At 43.2% G+C, this 12,500-nt stretch overlaps 1 protein-coding gene across 6 annotated transcripts in view; it reads left to right on the forward strand.

The window, feature by feature from the left end:
• The window catches only part of slc12a7b (solute carrier family 12 member 7b), a 77,599-nt gene that overhangs the window by 39,016 nt on the left and 26,083 nt on the right, over positions 1 to 12,500 (forward strand). For all 6 annotated transcript variants that reach the window (XM_042067257.1, XM_042067256.1, XM_042067255.1 and 3 more), the window contains 10 exons: positions 1,548 to 1,642; positions 3,187 to 3,318; positions 5,401 to 5,547; positions 7,625 to 7,679; positions 8,226 to 8,356; positions 8,619 to 8,860; positions 9,263 to 9,474; positions 10,752 to 10,919; positions 11,691 to 11,789; positions 12,381 to 12,438. In XM_042067257.1, coding sequence (XP_041923191.1) covers positions 1,548 to 1,642; positions 3,187 to 3,318; positions 5,401 to 5,547; positions 7,625 to 7,679; positions 8,226 to 8,356; positions 8,619 to 8,860; positions 9,263 to 9,474; positions 10,752 to 10,919; positions 11,691 to 11,789; positions 12,381 to 12,438 — 1,339 coding nt within the window. The remainder of the gene's footprint in view (positions 1 to 1,547; positions 1,643 to 3,186; positions 3,319 to 5,400; positions 5,548 to 7,624; positions 7,680 to 8,225; positions 8,357 to 8,618; positions 8,861 to 9,262; positions 9,475 to 10,751; positions 10,920 to 11,690; positions 11,790 to 12,380; positions 12,439 to 12,500) is intronic.

Consider the following 12,500-nt stretch of genomic DNA (forward strand, 5'->3'; position numbering starts at 1 on the left):
GTGTAACTGCCACAAGAATCGATTACGCAATACGCAACTCTGGGTCACGTGACCCCTATTTTACTCTACATGCCTTGTGTTTGTGGAGCGACTGTGTTACCTGTCTATTTTTCATTTTGACGCCCATGTTAGCAGGTCAGCGCATTGGTATTGCCTGCCTGCATGTGAGAGGCACTGAAAGGTGGCTTGCTTTCCACACACTCCACGTCAAAACATTTGCTTTCCTCACTGTGCCCCTGAGAGAACGTCAAAGCGTCCGACCCGAGTCGCAGTAGCATGCCGGAATGTTCCCCGGAGCGGCTGCGGAGTTTCTGGCCGTTGTGGGGGAAATGCCAGTGAGAACGATGCCCAGAAATGTCTGTGTGTGTGTGTGTGTGTGTGTGTGTGTATGTGTGTGTGTGTGTGTGCGTGCGTGCATGTGTGTGCGTGTGTGTGTGTCTGTGTGTGTGTGCATATGCGTGTGTGTGTGTGTATTTGTGTCAGTGTTTATGTATGTGTGTGTGTGTGTGTGTGTGTGTGTGTGTGTGCACGTGTCCGCGTGTGCTATCTAACAGGCCAAAGGGAAATCAGAGTCATATGTGGACCCAGACGAATTATAGTAGTATCATAACAGGCCAGATCTGTGTCAAAGATTGCTGTCTGAGTACATACAGTTAGTGAATTTCTAGTGTTGTGATATTGGCGCCTATGAGCAGAATGATGTGAAGTGTAAAGTGCCATATTTAGGGGTGATGTGTGAGTTGCGATGGTTGTGTAATTGCATTATGGGAGATGCAGGATCGTGTTGTGCTGTGAAGTTTAGTTTAAGTCACTAAAATCACTGATGCACACCCCAAGTGTGTTCTTCTCTGAAAAATAAAACAAGTCAGATTTTATTTGTTCCTATATAAAGCTTTGGTCAAAGGCTGGGCTTGCAGTTCTTTTGAAGTCACAAATTTGAGATTTTAAACAATCCTTGGAAAACACAAATTTAATTAGACACTTAAAAGCCAACCATGTTTTGACCATTTTGACCATAAGCTGCTACACCCACATTCTCTCTCTCTTTCTTTCTTTCTTTCTCTGTCACACACACACACCACTGTGGCTTTTTTATTGATTTATTTTGGTCTGACTTATTTTATTGATTTATTTTACTAGGCCACTTACACAACCATCAGCAGTCTTCAGATCGCCAGTAAGCCTTGGTCTTTCAGTTTGGTTCCATGTAAACCTCAGAACACATTGGTTAAGTCCAGATATTTATCACGTCATGAAAAGTCATTAACATTCTGGCCTGTAGTGTACAACCATCCGCAGCCTTTTACTGCTCTGACCAGGACAAGTGAGCAGAAAGCATTGATTTTCTCTGTGACCCAATTTAAAGCGGATCGATCCGGAGCCATGAATGTGGGATTGTGGACTCTAGAACATTCCATGTTTTGCTTGAAAAGAACCGTGTGTGTGCAGCATGTGTTCTCCCTTTGTATGACGCATGTAGTGTGGGATGTCGGTGGTGTCAGCCATGTCTCATAATAACCTTTCTCTCTCTCCCAATGTGCTTTCAGGTGATGGCAACCCGAAGGAGAGCAGCCCGTTTATCAACAACACAGACAATGACAAAGGCACACTGTACGACGGCAAAAACATGGCCTTGTTTGAGGTAAACACACGGACATACACATGCACACAAACAAACACACACACACACATTAGGGCTGTCAAAATAACTGATTAATTTCGATTAATTAATTTGAGAAAAAATAACTGATTAAAAAAATAGCGCAGATTAATCGATTCCGTATGACCTTTCTAGTTAGCCGTATAGCCGTTCTAGTCAGTAACCATTAGATTGTTAAATGAAGGAGAGAGAAGAAAATGTGCTGCCTACAGTAGATCATTGATTAGAACATTTACTTTGAAAAAAACAGCCTGATGGTGTTGATAAAAATAAAGTGTTGATTAAAATAAAGTCCTCTGTAGTGTCTGCAGCAAGGAATTTGCATATCACCGAAGTTCGTCAACTCTAAAGTCGCACATCAATGCAAAGACATTGTTGACATTGAGGGGAGTGTTAGTTTATTTTCATTGTGTCCCCTAGGTTATATCTGTGGCCTGAAATGCCTTGTATGTGAAAAAAAAACTTCTTCCTCAGCATATTAAGTCATATCATAGATTATTATGCCCATTATTTGAACAGTGAAAATAATAATAAAAGAGTTTTTGAACTTTAATGTCACTAATGCTGATTATTCAATGATTCATTTGAATTTAAATATTTAAAATACTTTCACAGCAAAAATTATATATGCGATTAATTTAGATGAATTAATCACAGAGTGTGTAATTAATTCGATTCATTTTTTTTAATCGATTGACAGTCCTAACACACATATATATATATATATATATATATATATATATATATATATACACACACACACACACACACACACACACACACACAGGCACACACACACGCACACGCACACACACACATGCCACCTGAAATGCGCATCTTTCACCATTAAGAGAGACGGTCGGTCACAGGCAGCAGAGTGCCTAAGAGAGATGGTATGGCTGGTCAGTCATCGAGCGCTTGTGACGGATGGAGTGGTAGAGGTGGATGTTGTGCTTCTGATCGTCTGAGAGGCCCTCTCTGGACTCTTGGAGATCTTCCCTGCTGGTTTTGTTTTTGGCTCCCACTTCCACAGCCTCTGCAAGACGGCAAACCACCACTCGTCTCACTTGTAGTTTTTTTGTTGCATTTTGAGTAACATAATTTGCCCGCAGCTTGGTCTATTTTCATTCCTGTGAATGTCTAAGCTGCTATTACATGGGCATCCTTTTTACTATATATTTATACATACACACACACACACACACACACACACACACACACACACATATATATATATATATATATATATATATATATATATATATATATATATATATATATATATATATATACTTATTACTTATAGCCTTCAGTTGGAAAAAAAAGCCTGTCATTTTACAAAATACATTCTAAGTTTTGATTTAACGAATGAGCATAGTGTGGAAAAGTGTGTTTTTTCAAGAAGTCAAGCGGACCAAAACAGGCCACACAAAAAAAAACCACACGCACACGTCTATTTCTTAAGGCGGAAATCATTGGTGTCTGTTGAATGAACGTGTCCTGTGGCTCTTGTTTGTGTGTTGCAGGAGGAGATGGACAGTAACCCCATGGTGTCGTCGCTCCTCAGCAAGTTGGCCAACTACACCAACCTCACGCAGGGGGTCAGAGAGCACGAGGAGGCCGACGACGACGAGGGAGCCAAGAAGAAGGCTGTCAAGGTGACGAGCTTACTGTCCAACACTGGCCTACATTCTGACAAACACCCTCCTGGACTGTTGACCATCAGCAGCAATTGAAATGTTCCCGCTGGCGAAGCACTCGCGTTCAGGAAGTCGCCCTTGTGTGAAGTTCATGCCAGAGCTGTTCAGTTAGACATTTTTTGGCTGTTGTGCCAACTTGTTAGTTCAAGACATTGAGTAGTAGTGGAAGTGTGCACATCCCCACCAGTGAGAACAAATGGAACTAGAACTGCAAAGGAATGCCTGAGGAAGACCCAGCCGGGTTGAAACGTTGCAACACAATAAATATGGGAGTTTTAGCAGAGTGCGGGCATTTCATTCCTTTGCAGTTCTAGTTCAAAAGACATGCCATCATTGAAGTGCCCTCTATATGTTACCACATAAAACCAGTTCTGATAGCTGAAACAAGCCAAAGCTGGATATGAGTAGAGGCTGCTCAGAGCTAGGTCCAGATATTTCACCCACATTAGGATGACTTAAACCACTAGGCACGTATCATGATGAAACCTCGCGTAGTGTTGCGTAGATGCAAATGTCCTGACCTGTTTGTGCTAGCATTAGTTCAAAGAGGCTCTGTGATTGAACTGCCCTGTGATTTGAACTGAGCATACATCGCTATCTACATACCTCTGTGCATTTCTCTGATCTTGTACTCTTTTGCAAGCCATACATTGCATAATAGACTTCCTGACCATGTTCTCTGCACTTTGATCGCCCACGCAAATATTTTATTTTTCTGCCTGCCTCAAAAGTTGGCGTTCTCAGGGGGGGAGAAACTTGTTGGCGATCTGTGAACTTCCCTTGCCAGCATCAAGGGGCCACAGAACACCGACGAGCACATTCCTTACGTTCCGCTTCATGGTTGGCCTTTCGGCACCAGCGGAAAGTAACCGGAAATGGAAATCATTCCAGGAATTTGTCATGACTAGGAATTGTCCCATCTCCACAACCCCTTTGAGGAAACGTTTTGGAACTAGAAAGTTGTTTTCAAACCTTATTTCTTGGAAAAAAATAATCCTTTTGCTTGTTAGACTGAGAGTACTCCTTCAACTAATCAGCACCCTTTGGGACTACAGTATGAGAAGACACGTGTGGTGAACCTAATGAAATACTTGCTCCTCTGCCCGTTGTCAGGCCCTAATTCAGGACCCATGGGGAGATGTAGCCCAGTAAGTTAGATAATGGAGTTGAAGAGACTTCCATAGTCCTTGATGTTGCCTGTGGCACTAGGTTTTGGTGAACTGGCTTGTCTACCTCAGTGACGCGGATAAGGCTATAGAGTATGAGTATTTAGACTTTAGGCTATAGACGCTCTGGTATGCATTGAACGTGTTGTTGCCGGACAGATGATTGATTTCCCCTTCGTTAGCCTACTTCCTGAGGGCACTATCTCTCCTCATGTCCCTCCTCTCCTCTGATAAGGCTTCTCCGCAGTGCATGATGCTCTTGGGGTTGCTGTCGCGTGTATTTATTGGAAAGCTGTTTTGGCGAGGACCTGTTTTTGCTACAGTGGTGAGGGGGAGGGGTGGAGGATATTCATTTTGATGCGTCTCGCAGACGAGTTATTGAGCACGAGGCAAAGCAGTGATTAATTAGCTTGGACACTAAATACATCGGTTCGATCACTACAGACGAATATCCTGTTGTTTATTATTGTTGGAAATGCACCCACTGAAAGGCATCTTAGTGTTCTTATTGCCACTATCGACTGATGCAGTACTCGTAGAATAACAAAATGTCGTTTGCTTTTTTGTAAGTTATTTGTGGAATGAAAAGTGTCCAGTAATTTTAAGTAAAAGTGTAAGAATCATGAAAAGAACAATCACTCTTTACTTACATATAATATATTAAATGTGTAGTGCTGTATTGAGAATAATAATCATAATAATTATTATGTATATAAACATATTGTTTTCCATAGCTTCATATATGTTTTGGATGGATGGGAATGTTTTGATAGACAATAATGATTTTAAACACACATCTTGATCTCTATGGTATTAGATGTTTTTGGGTGGTGTTAACTTTCCGGTTGTTTCCGGTTGTCTTTCCTGTCTCCAGAGCCCGCAGATGGGCACGTTCATCGGCGTGTACCTGCCGTGCCTGCAGAACATTCTAGGGGTCATCCTCTTCCTGAGAATGACCTGGATCGTCGGCACCGCCGGCATCCTCGAGTCCTTCATCATCGTGGCCATGTGCTGCTCCTGTGTGAGTACCTGGTGCGAGACACACACACACACACACACACACAACACCACTCAAGCCATTTAATATTCAACAGCTCCTGCAGTCTAATACCCCATTCCATTCATGTACTTTTACTACTGTATTTTTGATGCAGAGTTTGTCTTGATCAGATGTTTTTGGATAGGTTTTGTATGCTCATATGATCATGTACTGTATAAATTAAAGAATGTGTATTCGATCCTCTGTCTGTGTGTGTGAGTGTGAGTGTGCGTGCGTGCGCGTTTGTGTGTGCGTGTTTGTGTTTGTGTGTGTGCGTGTTTGTGTTTGTGTGTGCGTACAGTATGTACTGTGCTCTTATCAATCACTCCCTACGAGAGTCAATGAATTTGTCATTGGCCACCGCTCCTTGGCTCCAAGTTTAGCCCAGATCATTTCTGAGACAGTGCCACCTGCGCTTGCCAGGAACTGGCTGGCAGCTTGCTGTGTCATCAACGTCAACGCCAGCGTCAGCGTTGATCTGCCCGGTCCACTCTCTTATTTATAACCCCGTCCAAACAATGACACAACCGCAGAGTTCGCGCTCCATTACTCTCCATTCCTCTGATGTAATTTGTCATGTGACCACTTTATTTCAGTTCATTTTGGTTCACTTTAATTCCATCAGTTCAATCAATTCAATTCCCCTTGCAAGGGAGTTAAGATGTCTTTCAAATAGATGTGTGTAACAACACACATTAGCGAACACACATCGTATACAAGTGACAGATACACGAACAGACAAATTAAACGCAGGGCAGAGAGGAAGGGGTAATCTGTTCAGAGAGGGACAGATGTGGGCCTGGTGTGTGTGTGTGTGTGTGTCTGTGTGTGTGTGTGCGTGCTTGTGTGTGTGTGCTTGTGTGTGCGTGCTTGTGTGTGTGTGTGTGTGTGTGTGTGTGTGTGTGTGTGCTTGTGTGTGTGTGTCCGATCGAGTCACGACTGAGGTGGTGAGGACGGCGGGTAGATAGATCTCCTCTGAGTGAGTGTTGTGTAATGGCTGTAATGAAATGAACCGCCATGGCCCACACACACACACACACACACACACACACACACACACACACACACACCCAGGGAGCTGTGGTGACACAGGGTTAGTCTGACCTGTCACATGTCTCACAAGTGTTTGTTACTTTTTCCAAGTTACTCGCCTGTTCCTGTTTCGTGTCTATCTACTGTGCAATTATATTAAATTACATTTTTAAATCCACCCTAATCTTTCAATTCCAAAGATCAAATCAGAAGAATGTTGAGTGGGAAGGGGGGGTTGCTCAGTATGAACATGACAAATAATTTTGCCCAATTCCATGAGATGGAATTGAAGTGATGAATTGAACTCTAAGGGCTGAGCTACACCAGGCGCGTAACTGAAGCGGTCCGTTCGCGTTGCGTCTGCTGCAACAATTAGCTTCCATTCTAATCAATGGAAGTAGCTACACCAGACGTGACAGTGGGGCGTACGTTCGAAAAAAATAGACCATTCGTTTAAAATGGATATTACGCGCCGCGAACGGAACGCTTCAGTTACGCGCCTGGTGTAGCTCATACCTAAGGCCAGGCAAGGCCAGAATAGCGGGTATGAACTTCCGTGTGTCGAGTAACCAGCCTCCGTACTAACAGTCTGTTGCCGGTGGGGCCTAATCTTCAGTGCGAGGTTAATTACCAGCTAATTGGCTTTGGGCCAGATTTTAGGAGCGAGGGCCGGGTGGGGGTGTGGTGGTGGGGGCACAGGAAGCATCAGTGAGAGGATTTATTTTGGTCAGTCCGACTGTGTCAACTCAAGGACGGCAGGCGCACGGGTGGGTTACGTAAGCGACAGATGCAGATATCCTTGTGGGAAAAAAAATCAAACGTTTAATGTTCTTGAATCACAGAAAAGTAACTAAATCCCACCCTTGATGAGTTGCCCTGATTTGTTTTTTAACAATGTCCTGTGTCTCGAAAGGACCTTGAGTTGCTTTGACTTGGATTAATGCCACATGTCTGAAGCACTTTGATGTAATGACATATGTAGATGTATCACATCCTGTCCTCACTAATCTCTTATTGATCTACACAGACCATGCTGACAGCGATATCAATGAGTGCCATTGCAACAAATGGTGTTGTCCCAGGTAGGTTGGGGGTAATCTAATTTTTATTCAGATTTATCTTGCTGTGATTTTGTAATCATCCCCTGTTCTTTTAAATGAGGTACTGAATGTCTTCATGACTGATCCTGCTTCACTTACACTACTCACAAAAACTTTAAATTTAATGTTCACCTGTAAAGGTTATAATGGATTTTAGGTTAATCCTAAAATTTCACCCGAAAGCCGAGTATCCATGACTTTTTGTGAGTAGTGTATGATGATTTCTTTAGTGCTGTAATAACATCTTTACTTTACAGTTTGGAAGAATTAATTTTCCCTGACATAATAGTATGTTGAACACAGTACGCCATCAACCACTAAAGCGCTAATTAAAGATAAATGCTAGGCCCAGTTTGGAAGAATAAATTTCCCCTGACCTAATAGCATGTTAAACACAGTAAGCCAGCAACCACTAGTGGTAATGGCAATCAATTTAGATTTAACAAAATTACTTTGGTGATTATTACAAATGTGTTGCCCTGGAACTTGTCCCTGAGGAACTAATGTGTCGCCCTACTTCATTTGTAGCTGGAGGCTCATACTACATGATCTCTCGGTCCCTGGGTCCGGAGTTTGGAGGTGCTGTAGGCCTTTGCTTTTATCTGGGCACCACATTTGCAGGAGCTATGTACATTTTGGGTACCATCGAAATTCTCTTGGTAAGGCAATGCGATCCTAGTTCCTGTTTGCTTAGCCTACAGTATATGTTCATTGTAGATGTTTGTAGAGTTTTGGTCTGTTGTTTTATTCTCTGAGCATTACATGGTAAATGTTAACTTAATAGTAAAATTATTAAATATTCAAAGAAATATCTTACACTTATTATACAAGTTCCTAGCCATTCGCCTGACCAGACTGACGTTTGGCTACCTGCATGATGGAATAAAGTCAACCTCTACGCTCTTCCTCTCTTCTCCCTAGACCTATATAGTGCCTAATGCGGCCATTTTCAAAGCGGAAGAGAAAGAGCTTGAGGCAGAGGCCATGCTGAACAACATGCGTGTTTACGGCACCGCATGCCTGACCCTCATGTCCTTGGTGGTGTTTGTGGGCGTCAAGTACGTCAACAAGCTGGCCCTGGTCTTCCTGGCGTGCGTGGTGCTGTCCATCCTCGCTATCTATGCTGGCGTCATCAAGACCATCTTTGAGCCCCCAGATTTCCCGTGAGTTCAATGCATGCACGTTTAACTGTAGCTCAACACATAAAGGAAGGTACTAGCAACGCTAAAATCGTTATATCTGTACCTGAACACATACTAAAGGAAATGTTGCTTTGAATGAAAGGATCTGCTCGATGAAAGACTAAATACAAATACTTGTTGACTCAAATAATTTACATAATTTATTGTTACACTACCAAGAGTGAATAAAATGTCTTAAACATACTTTGGCATTAATACTTACTATAACATACTTTGGCGTGAATACTTTAAACATACTTTGGCGTGAATAAGACTGTGGGTACAAGCTTTCCAACCTGCTTCTGCCGGAGACCCATTCCGCAGTCAGTATTTGCCCTCTTCTAGGTGTTGTTCCTGAAAATGTTCTTCTTGTCATTTTTTTAGGATTTGTCTGCTGGGGAACCGTTCTCTACAGAAACACGACTTCGACAAGTGCTTGAAGACGGAGATCATCGACAACATCACGGTCACCACCAAGCTCTGGAGCCTTTTCTGCGACGGACCCTCGCTCAACGCCTCGTGCAACGAGTATTTCAGAGAAAACGAGGTCACCGAAGTGCAGGGCATTCCTGGCCTTATGAGTGGGGTTATTTCAGGTATGCCCACCCTTCTGCTAAAGCAGAAACATTACACTTACCAAATCTGCCCGCCCATTCCCTTTAAAAGAACTATTACTGTTCATATTGTCACCATCACTCTACCCATCCACTAAAGGAGAACGGTTACGGTATGCTGCTGTGCTATGAGTTGTTTGGGATGCAAGTGGCTAATTTAATAAATCTAGTGTCGTGTCTATCCTGAAATGCCCTCTTTGCTTCTCTGAGAGAAATGCCCGTTCATTCACCAAAGCAGATATGCAGTATATCCCAGGATGCACCTGACTCTGATGTGGAATGGGTCCTTTACAGTATGCCTGTTTCACATCAGGGCCAGATCGATCCCACATTCCGATGCAGTCTGTGTCATCCATCCTTACTTGGGGACATAATGTTAATACAGCTAAGTGAGTTACCCCTGCTATGGGGTGCGTAGTTATTTAGAGCTAGATGTCAAGTCTGTTCCCATTCTGAAGTGAAATGCAGGCTTCAGGGTTTGTTAGTCAGACAAAAGGTTCATTCATCTGGATAAAGGCCCTTTACTGGTCAGTTAATTAAGTCAGTCATTAAAGGCCAGAGTTGTACTGAGGGAAAGAGGGTGTGAGTGTAGCAGTGGGCAGGTCTCAAGAACAAGGCTGAAGTCTTGGACATGGGGTTCAAGCCCAGGTTAAAAGCCACAGTAAGAACATCTCTGCAGCAGTGAACATCTCTTGCAGCAGTGACTTGACTCTTGGGGGGTGAGGAGAAGGGTTATGAAGGAAGCCCACGTAGATCAGGAAATATCTACTCTCGTTCATACTGACAGGTCTTGGCACACAGGTATGTAACCCTGTATAGTGTTTACAGCTTTCACTGCAGGGAAAGAAATTAATCCAAAAAAGTAATTTGGAAAGTAATCCAAAATACTGCCTTAATGGTTCAGTTGTATGCTTGGAGCAAACGGTAATGTATTGTAATGGAAGTTATATATTTTGTTCTGTTCTATTCTGTAGTTTTTACAGATAAAAATGTGTTAATGCAGCTTTGTTTGACTATGGGTGAGACCATAACCTTTATACTTTTCAACTGTTAGCAACTGACCCATGTCTTCTCTCCCTCTCACACAAACTCCATCTCTTCTGTGTCTCATCTCATCTATGTCTCATTTCTTCTGTGTCTCATCTCATCTATGTCTCATTGTCGGCCTGTCATTTTGTCCTCCTTCTCATTCTCTCTACATTCTCTCCATCAATCTCTCTGTCTCCCTCTGTCCCTCTCTGTCCTTTCGCCTCCCACAGAGAACATGTGGTCGACGTACGGCGCTGCTGGCATGCTGGTGGAGAAGATTAACTTTCCATCCAAGCCGGCCACAAACACGTCTCAGGACATGTACATGCCGTATGTGTCCAACGACATCGCCACCTTTTTCACCTTGCTCGTGGGAATTTACTTCCCCTCAGTGACCGGTACGCTTACACACACACACACACACACACACACACACACACACACACACACACACACACACACACACACACACACACACACACACACATGCATACAAACACACACACACACACACACACACACACACAAACACACACACACATGCATACAAACACACACACACACACAAACACACACATACACACAAACGCACACACACACACATACACAATCTCTCTGAGAACACAATGATGCTCAATGCAGTTCCTGGTCCAGTTCTTAAACCTGGTCTTCTTAGAACACATACACACACACAAAAACAAACCTTACATGTATCTCTCTCTGTATCATGCACACACATACACATATAACACACACACACACACACACACACACACACACACACACACACACACACACACCTTTGTCATAAGATGCACTGCTTTCAGATGCCCACACTCCTACCAAGCAACTCAGAACAGTCAAAACATTGACATCTCAGATGTTTAGATTTAAACATGATGCATAACTTTTATCAAGTTCTCTAAATGTGTGTGTCTCTAATTGGTGGATTCATTCTAATGATAAACTAAACTAAACACTAATTGATCATGCATGACATGTAAGGTATTGAAACATCAGTGAAGAGTTGTGTCTCCTACTGCAGACATTGAAGTGATTTGTTCTGTGTCAATGTGGACCCCTTTAGACAGTGCTGGCTGCCATTGTATGTTTTCTCTGAGGTGAGATGGATGAGCTGAGCTTTGTGGTCTCCCCTGCTGTTTCCTCAGGTATCATGGCGGGATCGAACAGATCAGGTGACCTGAGGGACGCCCAGAAGTCTATTCCCATAGGAACCATCCTCGCTATAGCAACCACCACCTTCATCTGTATCCTTCAGATGCTCACCATGACAATTGCAATCCTCAAAGTTGCATCAGTGAAATGAGATGAGACAATGGGAACCTTTCTTTCTTGCTGCTCATTTTAGTTTCGCTTAGTTAATCTTTACATTAGAGAATGAGATTAAAGTTAGTGAGTCTAAGTAGTTTAAAAGGAACTGCCTACTCTTTTTTTCACACATTATCATCCATACTGATTGCTTACTGAATCCTAATGTTAAGTATGGTGGTCACAGGAAAGTGCAGTATAGTATACTTTGTGCTCATATGTACTGGTTGCAGGATTCTAGGTCAGGTCATGTGCGTGCTATTTGTCCACCTGTGGCCTCATATTTTCCACTGTGGAAATGTGTTACTGTGTGAGGGCTGTGTGGTCTGGTCTATCGTATATGTGTCTCTGTGAGTGAGCTACTGGTGTGTCACGCTAAGTGGGACTGTTGTGATCACAGGTGTGTGTTACTGGTTGATGTGTGTCTTGATATGTAGCTCTATTTGTGTGTGTGTGTGTGTGTGTGTGTGTGTGTGCACACCTCGGGCTCTGCCCTCAGGGGGCTATGCTCCTTAATTGGCCTCCTCTAGACCTGTCCTGTGTTGTGCTGTTTGGAGCCTGCATTGAGGGAACCGTCCTGCGGGACAAGTGAGTCAGCCTGTCTCTCTCTGTGTGTGTGTGTGTGTGTGTGTGTGTGTGTGTGTGTGTGT

The sequence above is a fragment of the Alosa sapidissima genome, chromosome 17 (genome assembly GCF_018492685.1).
Source record: "Alosa sapidissima isolate fAloSap1 chromosome 17, fAloSap1.pri, whole genome shotgun sequence".
Taxonomy (NCBI): domain Eukaryota; kingdom Metazoa; phylum Chordata; class Actinopteri; order Clupeiformes; family Clupeidae; genus Alosa; species Alosa sapidissima.